This window comes from Cervus canadensis, chromosome 6, assembly GCF_019320065.1.
Source record: "Cervus canadensis isolate Bull #8, Minnesota chromosome 6, ASM1932006v1, whole genome shotgun sequence".
NCBI lineage: Eukaryota > Metazoa > Chordata > Mammalia > Artiodactyla > Cervidae > Cervus > Cervus canadensis.
Genome location: NC_057391.1, coordinates 19,617,143 through 19,638,553, shown reverse-complemented (window position 1 = coordinate 19,638,553; position 21,411 = coordinate 19,617,143). Strand labels below are relative to the sequence as shown.

Here is a 21,411-nt window from a genome sequence, read left to right as displayed (position 1 = left end):
GCCAAAGGAGACCTGCGACTGTGTTAGGGAACGTCAGCAAAGACCCCCCAGGGGGTGACCTGAAAAGTTGCCAAAACTGCTAACAGGAGGTCTAGAAACAGCAAACCCTACAAGAACAAGGCTTCCGGAAGTTAAGCCCGGAAGGGAGGGTGTGAGGGCCATCACGTGAACACGTCCCAAAGGCGCCGGGCACCCCTTAGGGCAGGGACGGCAGCAGCTGCAGTCGGCGAAAAGAGAAAGGCTAGAGCCGAACTGGCAAAAGGGGAGGAAAGAGTAGGTCCTTAGAGGTCGTCTGAAAAGTGCGAAGCCAAATTAACCCAAGGGACCGACAGCAAATTGTATCCCTTGCTAAGACACCTCACGGAAGCACAACAACGTCTTTTGTAAGCCCCGCCCCTCGCCCATCTAGTCTAGTTCCGTCATCTCATATTCAGGAAGCGGCCGGTTCCCTACATACTCCTCCCACAAGGAGCGGTCGCCCCTACTGGGTTGTGCGCTTTCTCCTCCCCTCAAACCCCTCGCGCACTTTCTCCCGCCCGTCTGTCAATCACCGCGTTCAGCTGTCCAGTAAGCTGGCCAAGAGGGCTGGGCTGTCAGGGGTGTCGTGTGACGTCCGTGATCCGCCGGTCGCGGAGCGGGGAGATGCGTGACGAAGGCGGCGCGTGACGGAGAAGCGGTTAGCCGACGCTGCGGCGGCAGTCCGTGTAAACAAGGCCTCGCGCCGCTGCTGGTCCTGCGACTGCTTCTCGCTGGTGGGTGGTCTCGCGCGTGGCGGTAACCGCAAGCTATGTGGGAGGTGCTTCTCGGCTGCCTCCCTGCCTGCCCCCGCTTAGCGTACACACCCCCGGAACACCACGTGGGCGTGAGGCAAGGAAGGGGGGGGGTGTTAGGCCGACTTTTAACCTCATTGGTTGTTGCTGCCACCGGCTTTCGCAAGGGAGTGCTCTAATTGGCCGGTAAGGGGGGCGTCGAGGGGGTCTCTGAGTTCTAAGGCTTCTGATTGGCTAGATGGGGTAAGCTAATGAGGCGCCTTTCCTTCCGCGAGGGGTTTTGATTGGTTCTCCAGAGAGGTTACCTGGGAATCCACCCCCATCCCAGGGACTTTGATAGGTGAGTTTGAGGTGGAAAACTGAGAAATTCCTGTTCAAAGGATTTTCGCTAGTGAGCTAGGGTCACGCCCTAGGTTTCACTCTGCTTATTTTGCTTCACAGGATCGGGAAAGGTTTGTGTTCCCGAAGCTTTTGGAGTTGTTACAGGCTGAGGAAAAGGGATCTCAATACTTAGGAAGGGTCGCCCTCCTAGAGATAGCTACTATCGATCTCAGGAAACTCTGGTGTTTCTAGAGCAGGCTTTGCTTTCACCAAACCCAAGGAGGTGACAGGAGGAGTCCCCACACAGGACTTAAGGATGCTGTGACCAGAAGATGGGATCACGGAACAGTAGCAGCGCAGGAACTGGGTCCGGAGACCCCTCCGAGGGCTTGCCCCGAAGAGGGGCTGGCCTGCGTAGGAGTGAGGAGGAGGAAGAGGAGGATGAAGATGTGGATCTGGCCCAGGTACTGGCCTATCTCCTACGCAGGTAACTTACCCCTTGGTGTGTCCCCGCCAGGCACCACCAGAGTCCCTTGATACCAGCTCCAGTCAGGGAAGTTACAGAGAATAGGGAATGGGATCAGCCCAGGACAGCTGTTCTGTTTGAGCAGAACAGCCTTCCCTGCTGGACACTGGCAGCACTCCCCTAGGTGGGGTAAACAGGATGGTTCGCTCTTGTGTTGGGGAGACTATTCAAGGGAGTCTAGCTATGATTACACACGTAACCTATTTTCCAAGTAAGTAAAAAAATAAAAATATAAAAGAGGGAAGGGTGCCCTGGTGGGAAGGAAGTGCTATGAGGGGTGAAGAAAAGAGTTGGGGAAGTGGGTGTTGAATTTAAGTGAAGTCATTGACACATGATATGAGGCCATGTGGATTCACTTGAAAAACAAGTTTAAATTAACCTAACTCTAATCCTGTTCCTGAAGAAAGAATGCTTTGAGGGGAGTGACCACCAGGAATTGACTGGAAAAGGGGGTACAACTACCTTTGATTCTTAGCTGTGGCTCCTTGAGGGAGAATACTGGCTTGGGAATCCCTTCAGAAAACCATGTCCTATGCTAGACTCCTTGGGCAGAGACTCAGAAGGAAATGCTCTCAGAATTTTTAACTCTCTGGGAAGCCAACTCAGTAGATCAGTCAACATCCGTACAATGCTGGGATTTTCTACTCCTCTTATAAGAGTGAAAATTAGCTTCCTGGTGTGTCTTATAGGAGACCAAATAACAGAGGGTCAGCCTCAAACCTCAACATGGGGACAGTACAAGGGTTTGAGGACAAGGTAGTCTATGAACTACATAACCATTGACTCTGAATTTGGTTGGTCTGGGGAAGGGATCCTCCCCTTTATCATGGGGGGTCTCTCCACAGAGGCCAAGTGAGGTTGGTGCAGGGAGGAGGTGCAGCAAATTTGCAGCTCATCCAGGCCCTCTCGGACTCAGAGGAAGAGCATGACAGTGCCTGGGATGGTCGTCTTGGAGACCGATACAACCCACCGGGTAAGAGGAAAGGCAGACAGGGACCCTAACATCAAAGGATTTCCACTATAAAACTGTAAAAAAAATAATTTTGGCAAAAATTGAAAGGAAAAGATGAGATAATTCGGGGAATGAGGGAGTCTTTGCAGCCCCAGTATATTTAGCCACATAGAGAAGGCTGAGCACAGCCTTGCTAACTGTCCGCTGGGGCTGGAAAAGACCTAGGATGAGACTTCTCTTTGGTGCTCACAGTGGATGCAACCCCTGACACCCGGGAGCTGGAATGCAGTGAGATCAAGACACAAGTGGAATTGGCCACAGGGCGGCTGGGGCTTAGGCGGGCAGCGCGGGAGCTCAGCTTCCCTCAAATGCTGCATCAGGTAGGCCCCCCTCATCCAGTCTGGCAGCAGGCCTGTCAGTGCAGCCAGGAGCCACAACCCCAGAGAAGAGGGAAGTAAGCTTTCCAAGGAAGCCTCAAGTGCTGGAGCTAGAGAGCTCTCAACCAGCCTGAGTGGGCATTTGGTGGGACATATTACTATGTGCTGGGTTTGTTCCTGTAGCAAGAGCCATGTTTTTGGAGGAGGGGGCTTGGTGTGGCTGAGGTGGCTGAGGTGGTTTCTGCTAGCAATATTCCCCAATCCCTTCCTTTAGAGAGAACGGGGCCTCTGCCACCAGGGAAGCTTCTCCCTTGGAGAACGGTCTCGAGTGATGTCTCAGTGAGTATGGGGCTTGGTGGAGAGATTCCAAGGGCCAGAGAAGTCTATAAACTTTCTTAAACTTTGAAGGGATGAGTGCTAAAGGATTCTCAGGGATATTAAAAAGTTAGGTTATGTGGGGTTGAGGCTTTGAGAGTGAGCAAAGTGGAAAAATATAGTAATTGAGAGGATGATAGGATGAATCAAAGACAAAGGCTTATACCCAAAGCTGGGAAGAATGCTCTTGTACTCACATCCAGCTCTGTTAGGATGCTGCTAAGTGGTACAGGAGCCATCCTGAGTTTCTCTTACCCTCACTTTCTTTCTGCTTCCCCAGCTTCTTGCCCAACGATCTGGGCTTCACTGATACCTACTCTCAGAAGGCTTTCTGTGGCATCTACAGCAAAGATGGTCAAATCTTCATGTCTGCCTGTCAAGGTACCATACCCTAGTCCTACCAACTGTCTTAGAACAAGAGTTGTTCCCTCTGACTGATGCTAGAAAGCCCCAGATCCAGGGAGCTCAGACCCTGGCTTAAGGATGCTTAGCTAGAAGACATGTTTTGTCCCATGATCAAGGGAAAATTCCACAGATCAGTGGTGAGTGAGAGAGGTCTGATCTAGGGAGGATTCCAGGAGGCTGTTTTTGGCTGTTTTCTAATTCTGCCTGATCGCCACTCGCACAGACCAGACAATCCGACTATATGACTGCCGGTATGGTCGCTTTCGTAAATTCAAGAGCATCAAAGCCCGGGATGTCGGCTGGAGTGTCTTGGATGTGGCCTTCACCCCCGATGGGAACCATTTCCTTTACTCCAGCTGGTCTGATTACAGTGAGTGTGCCCCAGACCTCCATGGTCTCTCCAGCTGGGGACCTGAGGTCTCCAGATACCCATCTCCTCCGTGCCATGACTCCATGCCTTTTCCTGGACAAATTACTCCCCGGGTCCCACTTCCTTCCCATTTGTTCTATCTCTTCCCTGACTCTACCCTCCTTACCTCAGCCCTGAAAGACTCTTGTTTCTCTTGCTTCTCTTAGTTCATATCTGCAACATCTACGGGGAGGGAGACACACACACTGCCCTGGATCTAAGGTACTGGCTTCCCTTCCTGGTCAAACTCATCAGAAACTACTCAAGAAAGGCTCTCTAGGAGCACACCTCTTGAACTGGAATTCCTGCCTAGAGGGGAAAGTACACTGGTTGCAAGTTTCTCTGTGTGGACTCCTGGGAGGGAACCACCCAGCCTGTCAGCCAGAGGACCAGGATATAATAGATGGCTGCAGAATTCTTCTCGGTTCCTCACTGAGGTGCCCCACATTCTGGCATGTGTGCTGGCGGGATTTCTTTTCCCCTCAGCAGTGTGCCTCACCGCCCTTGTCACATTCTATGTGGACTAACCAGGGCTAAAGGGAAGTTCAGTTAATGCAGCTCCTCCTTGTCTCTTTTCAGGCCAGATGAACGTCGCTTCGCTGTCTTCTCCATCGCTGTCTCCTCAGATGGACGAGAAGTGCTAGGAGGGTGAGTGTTTGTGGGAATGCCTCCAGAACTTAATGAGACAGAAATTCTCCCAGAAACGGGCTCTACCATTACAGAGACTACAGCAGATACCCGTACCCAGGCAGCCGTGGAGAACAACCAGGGCTTCTCCAGGGCCAAGATTTATGAGTGCCTTCACTTCTCAAGCACCATTTCCCCAGCACAAGATGGGAGGTCACAGCTAACTCTTCTCCCACCTCCTGTATAAGAAGACACAAAGGCTTGCCCCTTAGCGGGACTTGGAGACACAGTATCTCCAGAGCACACGTAGCATGGGTCCTCTCGGTCCTGGCTCCAGAGCCCTCTTTATCCCCTTCCCTTCAGGGCCAATGATGGCTGCCTGTATGTCTTTGATCGAGAACAGAACCGGCGGACACTTCAGGTATTGCTCCTGAGATTTCCAGCCTCTGCCTCCTGGTCCTTGGCTTGTTGGAAGACCTAGAAAGACATTGTAAACATCCTGGCCCCTTTCTCCCCTAGATTGAGTCCCATGAGGATGATGTGAATGCAGTGGCCTTTGCTGACGTCAGCTCCCAGATCCTGTTCTCCGGGGGTGACGATGCCATCTGCAAAGTGTGGGATCGACGCACCATGAGGGAGGATGACCCCAAGCCTGTGGGCGCGCTCGCCGGACACCAGGACGGCATCACTTTCATTGACAGTAAGGTGGGTGCAGAGGCAGGACCGCACAGTCAGGCGACTGAGTTGTGGTGTCAAAGCAAACAGATGTGGCAACTCATCAAGCTCCTCCTTTAGCCACGGTTTGCAAGATCAGCACCATCCCACAAGGAGCAGGGCTTTCTGTACAAGAAAAGTAGAAGACAATCTGATCCAAGCTAGAACAGGAGCCAGCCAGTGTGCTGGGCAAAAAAGGGGAAAACTAGCCAGGGTGTGTGGCCCGTCGTAGGAAACCAATGGCGAGGCCTACCTGAGTGAAGAAAGAGGCAACCGAAGAGCAGCCTGTGTTCATACCCCTCAACCTAGAGAGGGGAGTGCTGATCCTCCTTATCCATCCTGGGATTCACAGGGTGATGCCCGATATCTCATCTCCAACTCCAAAGACCAGACCATCAAGCTCTGGGATATCCGACGTTTTTCTAGCCGGGAAGGCATGGAAGCCTCTCGCCAGGCTGCCACGCAGCAAAACTGGGACTACCGCTGGCAGCAGGTGCCCAAAAAAGGTGAGAGCAGAAGTAGTACCTGAGATCTGGAGAGTGAAGAGTCAGGAGTGGTAGTTAAAATATTTAACCTGTGGTAAGGCCTAGCATGGGCATGGTGGATGGAGCTGGGACCCCTCTCCTGACTCCCCCTGGCCAGGCATTAACTTTTTGTTTGCTGAACCATGGGAAAGTCAGGGGTTACCAGTGTGGGAACTGGGGATCACTCACTCCAAGCCAATGGATACCAAAGTACTATAGCATCTTGACAATCAGCAGAGCCATACTGGCATATATCAGCTGACTGTTTGGTGGGGAAAGAGACAGCAGTTGGGGATTGGAAAGATGACTGTCTGTGAGCACCAGTGTTTGCTGAGGACTGGTGATACAGGAGAATCCAGACTCCCTAACCCAGGGTTTGCCCTGCATCCCTCCCCAGCCTGGCGGAAGCTGAAGCTCCCAGGGGACAGCTCCTTGATGACCTACCGGGGCCACGGGGTGCTCCACACCCTCATCCGTTGCCGATTCTCCCCCACCCACAGCACCGGCCAGCAGTTCATCTACAGTGGCTGCTCCACTGGCAAAGTGGTCGGTAAGGACTGTGTCAGATCAGGGGGTCTCGGGAAGGGCAGGAATGTTCCCCTGGCATTCTACCTGTAACCACCAGTGAGCATCTTAAAAAATCCAGTGAGAACTATAATGAAATTTCGTTTAGCCTGAAGCGGGGCAGCTTAAACAGAGAAAGAGAAAACATTCTATTCATTAGCATTTTAAATTAAGAAAGGAACACAGAATTCTAGTCAGTAAATATACTTGATCACCAAAAATATACACAGTTCTGTTTTTTAATCAGTCAGGGAAGAGATTACAGATGAAAGGTAGGAGGGAACAGAGACAGAAAGAATGACACAAAAAGCAGCAAGTCGTAAAAGATGTTCAGCCACTGAAGCAGGAGGAATGCATGAAAAGAAACACAGACACAGATGGAAGGAGCCTAAGACAGAGCCTAAGATAGACCTAGGGAGGTGCTGAGATGAAGGCCCATCCAGGGAGAGAGAAAGGTGCACCTGAGTCCAGAAGAGGAGCAGCAGGTTCACAAGTCTATGGAGACAGCCCCATGTTCAACTTTGTGGTATCTCCCATATCTTGTGAGCTTTCAAGAAAATTGCTGCTTTAAAGCCACATTTCATTTTCTTAACTGTAGACCCTGTAACATTTAGCTAAGGGCCAGAGATACCCAAGCTCTGCCAGATCATATTCTCAACCTGAGGTAGGGAAAAGAAACTAACAGCATTCCCACATGTGGGCTTTGCTCCTCTGGAAAGGTGGGAAGTTGCCTGAGAGGCAGGGAGAGATGAGGGATGGCTGGAAGGTCTTCTGGCTGCCCTTCTCCACTCTGGCCTTCCCTGGACAGTGTACGACCTCCTCAGTGGCCACATCGTGAAGAAGCTGACCAGCCACAAGGCCTGTGTGCGTGACGTCAGCTGGCACCCCTTTGAGGAGAAGATCGTCAGCAGTTCGGTGAGGATGCTGGAATAAGGGAGGCCAGTGTGTGTCTGGGACTGGGTGAGGGCAGCATCCCCTGACTGCTTGCCACCTTCTACCCTGCAGTGGGACGGGAATCTGCGTCTGTGGCAGTATCGCCAGGCTGAGTACTTCCAGGATGACATGCCAGAGTCGGAGGAGCATCCCAGCACCCCTGCCCCAGTGTCCCGCCCCTCTACAGCCTTTTCCTCACCCCAGTAGATCTGACCTCCAGGCCCAGTCATGGTGAGCCTCTTTACCAGCTCTCCACCTTCTCCTCCCTTTCTCCCCTATGGGGGATCTTTAGGGACTCACTGGCACTGGCTGGGGAGAAACAGAAGCCCAGGCTTTGGGCCCCTAGCTGACCCCTGGGAGATCCTCCCCTTGGGGTAGTGTGGTCCTCTCACATGCTCACACCCAATCATCTTGGACCTCTGTCTCTGGCCGGGGTCTGGCAGGACTGCCATTATCTGATCAGCAGGAGAACTGTCCTGAGTGTTTTTAATCATGTTTGGATGTTAAGTGTTAGCTCCTAGAGTAGATGCCTGGGACCAGGTCTGAACTGTGCCATCAGCAAGGCCCATTGCCCAGGCCTTCACTTTGAGGATTAAACGGGTCAGTCAGAGGGCCAGGAGTGCTGGCCTTTGTTCCAGAGGTCCTAATGGCTAGAGCTCTAGCCCCTCAGGGAGAGGGGGATGGATAAGCACCCTCCCACCGTGGGAATTATGTCTTCTCTCTCATGCATCTGGGTCTTTGGGGGGGGTACGCTATGGTGTGAGAGGCTCTGTGTGGCCCCACACAGGGCAGGTCCTCCCCCTCCCAGAATGTTCCATCATGCCAGAGGCCAGCAGCTTCAAGGAGGGATGTTGAAGTAGGACTCCTTTGTCCTCTCACTGGCTTTGGCTCCCTCAATAAACTCTGTGGGAACCTGGCTCAGCATCCGTCTGTCTCTCTCTTTATCCTGTTGCAGATCTTTTATCCTCTCACTTTAAGAAAGTGGTTTCAACAAAGCTTTCAGATGTGCTCTTCTGTTAGAGAAATCACTGCTTTGATGCCCAAAGATGAAGGGGAATACCAAAATCATTTGTTAACTGAGCTTTGCAACAGGGAGTCCCTCACAGACCTCAGAAACTTCTCAGCAAATGGAAACTGAAATAATAGGAAGTAAACACATTTTAGATGAGAACCCGGAACACCCACATCAGCTCTGCCCTGGAGCTGGTCCAGTCTATGGAAAGAAGTAGCCCAGAGCTGGAAATTACCTGGTGGGCACTGATGGCAGGCCCCATCTGGGCACTTCACACTCAGGACCTCACCCATTCTCACAGCACCCTTTATTCCAGGTGAGGAAATGGAGGCATGCAGAGGTCAGCCACCATGCCTCAGGGCAGACCCATGGTGTGAACTATAGGGGAGCAGCTTGGCCTGACCTTCCCCATTATCTCTAAGGCAGTTCTGGAACCGGAATTCACACCTTCAAGGGGTCTTAGAGGCACAGCAAGGGGTTAAGACATGTACCTGTTCAACAGCAAAACACTTTTAAAAGAATAAATTTTCCAGATGCTTGGCCTCCAGGTGATCTCTTTTCTCCAGTTGACCCGCCTGCATGAAACCATCACACAGATCTCCTTCCCTACTGGCTCCTTTCATCCCCCCTCTGCCTCTTCGCCCAGGACGGACTCCCTGTTGCAAAGCTTAGTTAACAAATGATACCTATCTCTACCCCCTAATACCCAGAGATGCCACCCATCTCACCCAGAACTGTTTTACCTCCAGGATGCTAGAAGGAGATGCCAACTAAAATGATTAGTGTCCTCAAATCGTCATTTAATCAAGGCCCCAAGGGCCATCTGTTCTCATTAAGAGATGCATTTCCAATACAATTTTATTGTATTATTATCAAACTCTGTGAAAGGTTTGTTGTACAAATAATATATTTTGTGCTACTAACAATTTTGAAATTTGTACTAATTTATATGGAAGTTCAATACAGAAGAAAAAAATTCAACTTATGATCACAGGAAATGTGTAAAAATTGTTTCAAATCATTTACTCTTTTTTTTTTGGCAGAGACTTATGTATGATCAATGAAAGATTTTCAGGCATAAAAACATATTAGGATAAATTCTGTAGGGAGAGTAGAATGGAAATATAATTTCCAACTGTTAAGGTCTTGTCACATTTTTAAAAGGAAAAATGGTGAGGTATATAACTAGTGTTGTCAAAGTGTTAGTCGCCTGGCCGTGTCCAACTCTCTGCGACTCCATGGACTGTACCCCACCAGGCTTCTCTGTCCATGGGGTTCTCCAGGCAAGAACACTGAGTGGGTAGCCATTTCCTTCTCTAGGGGATCTTCCCGACCCAGGGATCAAACCCTGGTCTCCTTTGTTGTAGGCAGATTCTTAACCATCTGAGCCACCAGGGAAAGAGTTATATAGATAGCTTTGTTTTTTAAAAGTAAGTATATATAATACACTAGATAGTTTGTCCTTTGCAACTATTTAAAATAACAATGAAAAATTCTGTGTCAGCTCAAAAATGTGTGAGTGCTTCTGGAGGTCTTCCAAGTATAGAGTCCCTAAGCACATGTTATGTCAAGGGATGGGCAGTGGAATCTGGAAGGATCCATCTTGGGCAGTTTGCAGATGATGGTACGAGGACCAAGGAGGGTTAGTTTATTTTCTCAAAGTCACAGAGCTGGGCCAGAACCCAGGTACCCTTTCTTGCTCATTCCTTTCACTACTTCATGAGCCTCCACAAAGGTAGCCCCTGAAATCCCATTTCTCAAATCTCATTTTGAGAAATGAGAAGACAAATAAGGATTTCACAAGAGTTGCTGAATGAATAAAAGGGACTTCCCTTGGGTAAGTTGCTCACCACCCTATGGCTCCAGCCTCAGTGGTCAGGCTCGGAGGCCACTTTCTATGTGTGGCCAAGCCCTAAGGTAATTGAGGGGCACAACCCCAAGGATTTGATGGACTCCAGACTGGGGATTTTCCTCCTAGGGTCTCCTCCACCCCCTATCAGGTGGGAGTGAACTTGATCTTTGGGGCTCTTGAGAGTCCAACCTCTGTGGGGTGGGAGTGACTTTGGCTGACCAAATAGGGACAAACAGACCCAAGCAAGCTGTGGACAAAAGCAGCCCTGAACTACAGGAGTGACCCTGAAACATGAACATAGTTCGAGCTAGAGACATAGGACCTAAAGTCAAGGGACACAGGACTAAGAGGGAAGGAATAAGGCCGTTGTCAGGAAACACACCCAAAGTGAGAACCCTGCTGATGTGGCAACCCTCAGCCCCGGCCCCTCGCTGCCCCCCGCCCCTCTCCCCCGCCTGCCAGCTGCCAACAGGGCTCTGCCCTGTGTCTGCCACACCTGTCACTGCCTGTCCTTGTCCAGGGGGGGCCCCATCAGCCCCTCCTCAGCTGCTCAGCAGAGCAAGCGGTTAGCGGGGAGGGGAGGGAACATGGAGCGGGGGCCGGTGGTGGGGGCAGGGCGGGGGGCCGGGGCCCGGATCCGGGCCCTGCTGGGCGGCCTGGTCAGGGTGCTGCTCTGGGTGGCCTCTGTCTTGCTGTACTTTGGAAGCGAACAGGCTGCCCGCCTCCTGGGCAGCCCCTGCTTACAGCGCCTCTACCATGCCTGGTTGGCAGCAGTGGTCATCTTCGGGCCCCTTCTGCAGTTCCACGTCAACCCTCGGACCATCTTCGCCAGCCACGGCAACTTCTTCAACATGTGAGTTCACTCAAGGCTGGGGGCGCTGGCTGCCTGGGCTCAGGGATCCCGGCTCCCTCCAGGTTTCTGTCCTCCTGCCAGTGTGGGACACTAAAAATAGACTAGGAGGTTGAGGAGAAAGTCAGAGGGGGGAGGGGAACAGAGCCGTGGGGGTACAGGAGCAGGACCGAAGAGGAAACATGGACCCTGGAAGACTGAATGGACCGCCAAGGAGATGGCAAAGTCCAAGTGGCTGTAGGCAAAGGGGGTAGAGGGCACAGAAAACAACAGGGGATGATAGGTGCGGCTGGAGACAGAGCCAGGGTGGGAACACAGGGGGAGCGATGGGGCTGAGGGGTCTCAATAGCCTTTCCTCTTTTCTGCCCACAGAAAGTTTGTGAATTCGGCCTGGGGCTGGACCTGCACCTTCCTGGGGGGCTTTGTGCTGCTGGTGGTCTTCCTGGCTACACGGCGCGTGGCAGTGACTGCCCGGCACCTGAGCCGGCTGGTGGTGGGTGCAGCCGTGTGGCGGGGGGCCGGCCGGGCCTTCCTGCTCATCGAGGACCTGACCGGCTCCTGCTTCGAGCCTCTGCCCCAGGGCCTGCTGCTCCACGAGCTGCCGGATCGCCGCAGCTGCCTGGCGGCCGGCCACCAGTGGCGGGGCTACACGGTCTCCTCCCACACCTTCCTGCTCACCTTCTGCTGCCTGCTCATGGCCGAGGAAGCAGCAGTGTTCGCCAAGTATCTGGCCCATGGGCTGCCTGCCGGCGCACCTCTGCGCCTTGTCTTCCTGCTCAACGTGTTGCTGCTGGGCCTCTGGAACTTCTTGCTGCTCTGCACCGTCATCTATTTCCACCAGTATACTCACAAGGTGGTGGGGGCCGCCGTGGGTACCTTTGCCTGGTACCTCACCTATGGCAGCTGGTATCATCAGCCCTGGTCTCCAGGCAGCCCCGGCCATGGGCTCTTCCCTCGTCCCCACTCCAGCCACAAGCATAACTGAAAGGAATAAAGTCACATCAGACCTAGCTCCGGCTCTGTTCATCACTGGGTTGGCAGGACCTGTAGAGGGTGGGTAGAATAAGAAGAGAGTATAATAGTCGCCAGGGTTCCCCAGTCATTCCTTGCTGTCACTGACCTTGAATGTCCTTATGCTTGACCCCTATCCCTCCCATTGTCCTTTCAGTCTCCTGGTCTCTGCAGACGTCAAGCTATCTAGGGCTCTGATGTCAAAGACTGGCACTGCCTGGGCTGGTAACAGTGTCCTGAGGGATGGGCAGCATTCCCACTAAGCAGATGCTCCATCTCCAGCTTGGTTGATTTGTTTTTCCTGCCTCCAGCACTGAATCCCCCCCTCACCATCCTCAGGGGCCTTTCTATCTGGGCACCCTACTCAGCCACCCTTTCTACCCTGTCTTTCCAAAGAGGTCTATATGTGCTCATTTTCTTAAAAGATGTTCATTGAGCCAAGCATAGTTCTTTGCCACGTGAACAAGAAAGACAAAGTTTTTGCTGTTTGGGGGCCCATGGGTTACTGCCTGATGATAAACTCACAAATAATAATACTATTGTGCTTACTCTGTGTCAGGCACCATTCTAAGTATCTATAAATTCTTTATATAAATTCACATATTTAGCCCTCACAACAACACCATAAGGTAGGAGTGTTCCCACTACATTTGTGAAAATGGAGGTACAGAGTTAAGTAAGTTTTTCACAACTAGTAAATATTGGAGCTAGAATTATTAACCCAGGCAGTATGGATCCATTGTTTGTGCTCTAAAACAGAGATCAGCAAGCAACAGTCCTCCCGTGGCCAGTGCTTATATGGCCTGAGAGCTAAGAAATGATTTTACATTTTTTAATGGTTGAAAAAAAAGAATATTTCATGACAGGTGAAAATTACATGAAATTGAAACGCCACTGTCCATAAATAAAATTTTAGGGTAACTAGCCACACTAATTCATTTAAGTGTATAGCTGGTTTCCTGCTACAATGGCAGAGTTGAGTAGATGCTACAGGTACTACAAAGCCTAAAATATTTACTATATGGTCTAACAGAAAAAGTTTGCCAACCCCTGCTGTAAACCACACTATCCTCAAAAAAGAAACTAACTTCATAGAGATAGTGCTGTGAAGGTACTAAAACAGGCTGCTTTCTAATAGACCTGGAGGGAGTTATGTTATAGGCAGAGCTCTTTCTGAAGAAGTGGTATCTAAGCTGAGAACAGAATGACATCCTGAGGCAGGGTAGGTTGTGTCAGGCAAAGGGGTTAGCAACAGCAAAGGCCTTGAGGCAGGAATGAACAACGCTGACAGGTTTGACAAACAACTGAAAAGTCCAGGTATTTATAACTGAAAAGAGGGAGAAAACAGTGGAAGGCAAAGTTGAAGGGGAACAGGGTGCCAGACAGGCCTTTTGGACCAGGAAAGTCCTTTGCATTCTAAGGTCAACAGGAAGCTGAGAAAGTTTTCAGCAAGAGCAAGGTGGAATCCTGCTGCTGCGTGCTGAGTGGGTTACAGAGGAATGGAGTCCATAAGGGTCTTAAGAGAGCTGACCGGGTCCTGTGATGGGATGATGCCAGAGTCTGAACGTCACTGCGTAGGCCAGACGAGGCCCGTGGAGCCAGGGGTCCACGCTGGCAGGGCAAAGGAAGGGAGGCCAAGTCTTGCTTCACCACCCAGAAAAGAAGAGAGGCAGGTAAAGCTAATAATCACTGTCCCAGGCGGCGCTGGGAAGAGAGCCCGAGGTCTGGGGCATGGGCGGGAGGGGTGGGGAGTCCAGAGGCGGGCCCCGGCCTGGGGGTCGGGGAGGCGGGGCGTCAAGGGCAGGGCGGGGAGGGTGGGGCAGGTGGGCGGAGTCGTGGGCGGGGAATCGAAAGGCCAGCAGCGATGGGGATGCGGGGAGGAGAAACGGCGCCTCTCCGACTCTAGGGGGAGCCTCGGCTGGGCTGCCTCACAGCTCTCAGCTCCTCGCCTCTCTCTGGTCTGTCCCCGCCTCCTCTAGTACCTCCACTCCCACTACCCAGGAAGGCCGTGCGGGGAGCGAGCGCTGCTTTCACTTTCCCTTCCCCGTGCCCACTCCTCGCTCCGCGTGCGGCGCTAGGCCCCTACCCCGGCTATGGCCACGCTCAGGGTCCTGCCCGAAGCCCAAGCCAAGGTGAGCGCTGCAGGGTCGAGGAAGGGCCCATCAGGGAGGCGTGTCTCCGAGAGGCTGAAGGAGTCCGTGACCCGCCCCCCAGCCCCTCGAGTAGGGGTCAGTCATCCGAACACTCGTGGGCCCCCTGCCCAGAGCACCTGAGCCCGGGGAGCCCCGCCAGGTCTGCCTGCGGGAGGAGAGGCGAGGCGGCCGAGGTTCAGCGGGGTGAGGTGAAGCGGAGCCCTGGCGTGGAAGGGAAATCTGCTGGCCCGGAGCCCAGGCCCACACACAGATGGGGATCGGGCCCTACCCTGCCACCATGGGAGGCCCCGCGCCCATTCCACAGGGCACTCCGACCCTGCCCCAGTCGCAGCAGCTCTCTTACATCCCTCCTCCCACTGCCCACCGAGGGATCTGTTCCCACTTGAACCCTTCGCCCTTCACCTCCAGGAATGTTATTCCCCAAATCCCGCCCCCCTCCCCAAGAAAGACCCCATGCAACCCTAAGGGTTCTCCAATAAACTGGTCATGAAGCCAGATGTCTGAAGGGTTGCCTGTGTCCCACAGGTGGATGTGTTCCGTGAAGACCTATGTACTAAGGTAAGACCTGCATGGTCATCACCCCACCCCTCCCCAAGCCGGCTGCTCAGCCCTACTTTGCTAGGCGCCCTTCCTTCACTGCCTAGGAAGGAAATTTGATTCTGAACCCCATCCTCCCTTACCATTACTCTACACACAGACAGAGAACCTGCTCGGGAGCTATTTTCCCAAGAAGATTTCTGAGTTGGATGCATTTTTAAAGGTACTGGGGCTGGGCAGGGAGTAGAGGCCAAAGGAAGAGCTTCAGGGGCTGTGAGAGTGAGGAGGCGAGAGAGCTTGCCCCTGCCTCCAGCCCTTCTCCCACCCTGCACCAGGAGCCAGCTCTCAATGAAGCCAACCTGAGCAATCTGAAGGCCCCGTTGGACATCCCAGTGCCTGATCCAGTCAAGGAGAAAGAGAAGGAGGAGCGGAGGAAACAGCAGGAGGCAAGCTGGGAAGACCTGGGAGGAGGGACCCAACCTGGGGAAAAATCAGCCTCAGGCCTGACTCCCAAGAGCCTCCCTTTCCCTGCAGAAGGAAGACAAGGATGAAAAGAAGAAAGGGGAAGATGAAGACAAAGGTATCGCTATGGTGGAAGGGACTTGTGTCTCACTTCCCAGGAGCTCCTTCCTAAGGATGCCTTTTCCTTGCCTGGCACAGTCCCAGTCATGTGGTTGACCCAGTGCCCACCTCCTAGGTCCTCCATGTGGCCCAGTGAGCTGCAATGAGAAGATTGTGGTCCTCCTGCAGCGCGTAAAGCCTGAGATCAAGGATGTCATTGAGAAGCTCAACCTGGTGAGCCCTCCCACTTCCATCCACACACTTCAGGTCAAACCCTTTGTCCTCCTTCGTCCCTACCAGTTGGGCATGGCACCTGTCAGGTCTTAGCAGGAGAAGGCACAGCAAGTAAAGCCAGAATTCCAGGCCATGGCATTCAGGACAGACCTGACACACTCCCATTCACTGTGGGCAAGGAAACAAAGGACAGGAAACTGGGAATTGGGTTTGGGACTGATGGGGCTTCATTGTCATTCGCTCCTCCCAGGTCACCACCTGGTTGCAGCTGCAAATACCTCGGATTGAGGATGGGAATAATTTTGGAGTGGCTGTCCAGGTGAGAGCACTGCCCCACTCCTCTGCCATCCTTCTCTCTCCAGTCCTTGCTGCTTTCTACTTCCCCTTCTGCTTTCTTTCCCCAGGAGAAGGTGTTTGAGCTGATGACTGCCCTTCACACCAAGCTGGAAGGCTTCCACACTCAAATTTCCAAGTGAGTCATTGCCCACTGCTCTGCCTCTGGCAGAGACTGAGGCCTCTGCTCCCTCCTCCTCCTGCTCCATACTCTTCTACTTCCCACAGGTATTTCTCTGAGCGCGGTGATGCTGTAACCAAAGCAGCCAAGCAGCCCCACGTGGTAGGTGAGGCCTCAGTCTGGGTGTGAGAGAGGAGGGACACCCTTGAAGTCAGGCCTGATCTGAGTCTCCCGTAGGGTGATTATCGGCAACTGGTGCACGAGCTGGATGAGGCAGAGTACCGGGATATCCGGCTGATGGTCATGGAGATCCGCAATGCTTACGTGAGGAGGCGAGGGTGGGGGTGGGCTGAGGCAGCTTTCCCAAGCCACCCACTCCCTGACCCTGCGGGCTGGGGGTGAAGGGTTACAAAGTTCGACCTCTCCACAAGGCTAGAAATGGGGTACAGAGCCACTGGGGGCTGGTGGCTGACTCCCACTCCTCCCTGGCCCCATAGGCTGTGTTATATGACATCATCCTGAAGAACTTCGAGAAGCTCAAGAAGCCCAGGGGAGAAACAAAGGGAATGATCTATTGAGACCCTCCTCTCATTCTGTGATGGCTCCAGCAGAGACCTTCTGACTTTTACAGGGGACTCCAGACTTTCCCCACCTTCTGCCTGTTGGTTTCTCCCTCACCTTGCCTCCCAGGCACAATAAATATAGTCATACCATTGCCCAACAGCCCAAGTCTCTTTATTGGATCCTGAGCCTCCCCTCTGGCCCTGGCTCAGGTATTTCCATTTGTGGGACCAACCCACTGGGTGATTTGGGCATTGAGCTGCTGGTTGGTCCAATCCTCTCGGATGTCGTCAAGGTGGCAGTCAAAGTCCACAAGGTGCTGGTGGGCCCGGCCCTCTAGTAATGCTCCCACCATCTGTCGTGACTCTTCCCAGTCCCTCCACATCACCCTGAAATAATAACCCCCATGGCAGTCAAACTCAGCGGGAGTGGGGCCAGGTTAGGGTCTAGAGAAGGACCCAACAACAGAGGAGGCTCAGGAGTTGTGGGCTTCCAAGAAGAGTTGGAAGAAAAGTGGGGCACTCACAAGTTCTTGTCCTTGGGGACCCAGCGGAGACCATGGTTCTCCAGGACGATAACAGGGGGCACGTGAGGCTGGGGTACCAGTTTCTGATTATCCAACTGTGTGGACAAGGAAGGGCTGGTGAGAGTTTCAAGGGTTCCCCCTTCCTACTTTCTTTCCAACTCCCCACTCTGAAACCCAAGCCTCACCATAATAAGTACTGCATCAGGGAAGAATTCAGCAATCCGCCCAGCGATTTTCAAGGCCAGGGGCCCAGGGCTGTGTAGAGGGAAGATGAGAGGTGTGAGGAGCATACTGTGGGCGGACTGCATCCATCTGAGCTGGGCCTCCCAGGTCTCAAAGATGTGGATTTGGTGATGGCCTTTCCCTGTATCTGGCCTGGGGGCGCCAGGCCTTCTTGATGCTTCATGCATGACTGCCTTATACTTGAGTGCTGTGGGAAACAGGTGCTCAGACACTGCTGGTGAGAGTGGAAATCTAAGATGGTCTTTTTGGAGAGTAATTTGGCATAACCTTCCAAACTTATATTGTATACTATACATACGCTGACCCAGAAATTCTACTTATAAATTATTTACTGTATTAATAGGACAGTGTCTGTAATAACAAAAAAAAAAAAAAAAAATAGAAACAACCTCAATGTTTAATGTAAAGCATTAAATAAATTATGGTACACCCATATTTGTACTATATACCTGTTAGGGTAAGGTAGCTATTAGTGTAGAGATGGAAAGATGTCAGATATTTATTAAGGAGGGAAAATCAAATTACAAAACAGTAGAGTGTGATCCGAATACTTGATTATAATTAGATAGCTTTTTCTATATATAGTTGACCCTTGAACAAAGATGGGGTTAGGGGCACAGAGCCTCCAGCAGCTGAAAATCTGCAGATAACTTTACAGTGGGCCTTCCCTGTTCTGGATTCCACATTAGAATTCAACCAACCTTGGGTCCTGTAGTACTGCAGTACTTATTCAGTGAAAAATTTTTGCCTGTTTGTGGCCCCAGGTAGTTCAAGCCTGTGTCGTTAAATGGTGAACTGTATACATAAAAAAACTTCCTTTAAAGAAAGTTTCCAGTTGAGCTTCCTTTGTGTTTTCAGCACTTGTTGGGGCCGGGGTGGGGGGGGGGGGATCTCAGTTACAGCAGGTGTCAGCCTGATATTGTCCTACCCACCCCCACCTAGCTCCTTCAGAAAAATACGTTTCTTTCTATTTCCTCACTGCGTACGCAGCCTAGTGCCTGCTTTACAGTGCCTAAGCCTTGGATGAAGGGAAGATGGAAGGAATGATCAAGAGAGGTTCTCTTGACACCCCCCCACCCCATAACCCTTAGCCTTCTGCCTCTGGCTACCCCACTCACCTCTGGTCGTCCAAAGCTGCATTGGCATGGTAGTACCCTGCCACTACCAGCCCGGCCTGCACGCCCCACACATCCACCTGCCATGGGAAAGGGGCCATCAGTAACTAAATCGTGCCTCCCGCCCTGTGGGTGCGCATTACTGCCAAGAGACCAGGGATGGGCTTGGGCTAGGGGTGTTAGGGGATTTCGCGGTGGTCGGTGGGCGTCCGGCGGCGGCACCTGGTTGAGTGCGACCTCCAGCATGACAGACAGGGCCAGGTGGCTGTGGAACAGGGGCACACAGTCGGTGAGGCACAGGCATTCTCCCGATCGCGGCGCCGGCGCCAGCAGCAGCCCGTTGACAGCGGCGTGCGGATACCGGGCGGCGTGCAGGCTCATCTTCACGTAGGCCCGGGCCGAGATCTCCACCTCCCCCATGGCGAGCGAGCGGAGCCCCAGCTCGCGTCCGCGAAGCCCCCTCCAGAGCCCCAGAGCCCTCCTGGGCCCTTCCCCGTTGCCCCCTCACTTAGGTTCGACGGTGACGCTGACTCGACTCGAAGGCAGCCAGTCAGCTCAGGCCGACCTCGGCCCGGAGCCCGGCCCCCACCTGGCCCGGAATGAAGGCGGCCGAAACGGCATGTTGCGGCACCGAGCTCCGCCTCTCCCGCCCCCAAGCGGCGCAGCCTCCCACACGCAGAAGCCAGGCTCCGAGTCCGAGCGGCTTCTGGAGTCACGCCCACATGGTACTCTTTGATAGGCTTGGAGGGTCTCGTTTTGCCCAGTCACCGGCAGTATCCAACCCTGCCCCGCCTTTGACTGAAAAACCAGAGAGAGGTGCCCGCGGGCTGATTGGCTAGGCTATCCCACTTCGGTTCTTGATTGCAAGATGGCTGCGTCTGTTACCTCTGCTTCCCGTCCGTACAGGCCCTGTTGAGCCCTCTGGGTGGAGCCCGCGCCCAAGTCGAGAGTCTGCCGGAGCCGTGGACTCTCGAACGTGGGTACATAGCGGACAGCGTGGTTCCTACTATGAAATTAGTGGGTCTGTGTTCTAGAGTGGTTCTGCCAGTTACTAAGCCGTGTTACTTTCGCACTTCAGGTTATCTGGCCTTTGGTTTCCTCAGGGAAGTAATTGCAGAATGGAGGAGGGTAAAGGTCAAAAAGAATTTTATTGACCTATCATTCCCATAATGTCCTGTGGTATAATTTCCTTTGCCTTAATGCCTTGGGAGTGTTTTTTTACCCTCCCAACCCTTGAGAAGCCCAAACATCTACCCATAATTTTTCCAGTAAAATCTCATTCTCCCTCCGGGCTTGCCCTGAGCTGATGACATGGGTTGTTCCTTCATTCCCTGACCTCAGCCACAGAGCCTTCCAAAGCCTGATTATTCCTATAAGGGCTCTGCCCAAATGCCATCTCTCCCAGGAAGCACTCAAGAGACCTCCAGATGGAAATGATCTTACGAAAGTCCCAAATACAGGTTATTTTCATGGCTGTCATGGCATGTAACAGCACCCACCCTGTTCTTTAGGATGACTTCCTAAGAATAGGATGGATCTCTAATTCATCTTTGTCTTCCTGGCACCCCTCCCTTTCCTATCACCACATTCACATTTAGTGTCTGGACACAGGTGACACTTGAAAGTAAAAGTGTTAATTCTCAGTCGTGTCTGACTCTCTGTGACCCCATGGACTGTAGCCCACCAGACTCCTCTGTCCATGGAACTCTCTAGGCAAGAATATTGGAGTGTTGTGCTCCTCAAGCACCTGGTCGCCTGAGCTGGTCGGACCTGGGAAGGGCACAAAATGCAGGCCCAACTGCGTCTGTGCCTTTGTGGAGTACCCGAGAACCTGAACCTGAGCGGCTTAGACTTGGGAAGTGCATGCAACCCAGGGCCCACTTTAGACAGTTCCCCTGCAGAGCAACCTGGAGCCTGAGCAGTGTAGACGGGGAAAGCACACACGCTGTGAGAGGGGGCAAACCCAGTGTGGTCCAGACACTGCGAGCACACCCCACACACTCCAGTGATATTTATTTGCAGTGTTCCTCCCTCCCCGCAGCACAATTGAACAAGTGAGCCTAAATAAATGACCACCTTCACCCCCTTGCATCAGAGAAGGCAATGGTACCCCACTCCAGTACTCTTGCCTGGAAAATCCCATGGACAGAGGAGCCTGGTAGGCTGCAGTCCATGGGGTCACTAAGAGTCAGACACGACTGAACGACTTCACTTTTCACTTTCATGCATTGGAGAAGGAAATGGCAACCCACTTGTGTTCTTTCCTGGAGAATCCCAGGGACGGGGGAGCCTGGTGGGCTGCCATCTATGGGGTCACACAGAGTCAGACACGACTGAAGCAACTTAGCAGCAGCAGCACCAGCAGCAGCCCACTTGCATCAGGGCAGAAATCAGACACTGAAGAGACTTGCAAACAGAGAAAGCCAAAATAAGAGGGAATCGCTTTGGAAGTGACAAGTGCAACAGATTAAAACCCGGTAGTTAGCATTGACTACATTGGAAGGGGCCTATAGACCTTGAGAAGAAGTATAAACTGGATCAAGGAACTATCTGAAACTGAACTGACCCCACACTGCCCTCAACAGCTCCACAGAAATTCCTAGATATATTTTACTATTATCATTTTTTAATTTAAAAAATATTTAAGTTATTACTCCTTTAATTTTCATTTTTAAAAACTACTATTACCTTGCAAAAAAAGACCATATTTTTAAAGCAAATTTCATATATATTTTTTATAATTGTTGTGATTTTTTTTTTTAATATTGTATTTCTGAGAGTCTAACTTCTACTCTAGATTTTTAA

The 21,411-nt window shown here is 52.3% G+C and overlaps 4 protein-coding genes across 17 annotated transcripts; 3 read left to right on the top strand and 1 right to left on the bottom strand.

Moving 5' to 3' along the window:
• The first annotated feature begins 445 nt into the window (after positions 1-445).
• DCAF11 (DDB1 and CUL4 associated factor 11) lies at positions 446-11,214 on the top strand. Of its 14 annotated transcripts, XM_043471096.1 has the most exons (16): positions 446-752; positions 1,344-1,578; positions 2,463-2,590; positions 2,822-2,949; positions 3,221-3,285; positions 3,602-3,702; positions 3,950-4,096; positions 4,303-4,357; positions 4,715-4,783; positions 5,126-5,183; positions 5,282-5,467; positions 5,829-5,982; positions 6,398-6,550; positions 7,373-7,479; positions 7,570-7,728; positions 11,133-11,214. In XM_043471096.1, exons 2-15 carry the CDS (start codon positions 1,424-1,426, stop codon positions 7,702-7,704), a joined length of 1,641 nt encoding a protein of 546 aa, XP_043327031.1. In that variant the 5' UTR covers positions 446-752; positions 1,344-1,423; the 3' UTR covers positions 7,705-7,728; positions 11,133-11,214. The 14 variants fall into 14 exon arrangements, with proteins under 14 accessions (XP_043327031.1, XP_043327035.1, XP_043327023.1 ...); XM_043471100.1 differs by lacking the exon at positions 11,133-11,214 and having other exon boundaries at positions 1,344-1,555; positions 7,570-8,413; XM_043471088.1 differs by lacking the exon at positions 11,133-11,214 and having other exon boundaries at positions 7,570-8,413.
• Positions 9,864-12,221, top strand: FITM1 (fat storage inducing transmembrane protein 1). Its single transcript, XM_043471103.1, has 2 exons — positions 9,864-11,214; positions 11,584-12,221. The coding sequence occupies exons 1-2, from the start codon at positions 10,949-10,951 to the stop codon at positions 12,194-12,196; spliced, it is 879 nt and encodes a 292-aa protein (XP_043327038.1). The 5' UTR covers positions 9,864-10,948; the 3' UTR covers positions 12,197-12,221.
• A 1,855-nt stretch (positions 12,222-14,076) lies between these two features.
• Positions 14,077-16,876, top strand: PSME1 (proteasome activator subunit 1). Its single transcript, XM_043471086.1, has 11 exons — positions 14,077-14,354; positions 14,901-14,933; positions 15,073-15,135; positions 15,248-15,358; positions 15,447-15,492; positions 15,610-15,707; positions 15,958-16,026; positions 16,112-16,179; positions 16,269-16,323; positions 16,399-16,485; positions 16,659-16,876. The coding sequence occupies exons 1-11, from the start codon at positions 14,316-14,318 to the stop codon at positions 16,737-16,739; spliced, it is 750 nt and encodes a 249-aa protein (XP_043327021.1). The 5' UTR covers positions 14,077-14,315; the 3' UTR covers positions 16,740-16,876.
• On the bottom strand, positions 16,875-19,290 carry EMC9 (ER membrane protein complex subunit 9). Its single transcript, XM_043471087.1, has 5 exons — positions 18,829-19,290; positions 18,610-18,686; positions 17,434-17,503; positions 17,249-17,343; positions 16,875-17,111 (listed from the first exon to the last, which is right to left on the bottom strand). Exons 1-5 carry the CDS (start codon positions 19,024-19,026, stop codon positions 16,931-16,933), a joined length of 621 nt encoding a protein of 206 aa, XP_043327022.1. The 5' UTR covers positions 19,027-19,290; the 3' UTR covers positions 16,875-16,930.
• Positions 19,291-21,411: the final 2,121 nt, after the last annotated feature.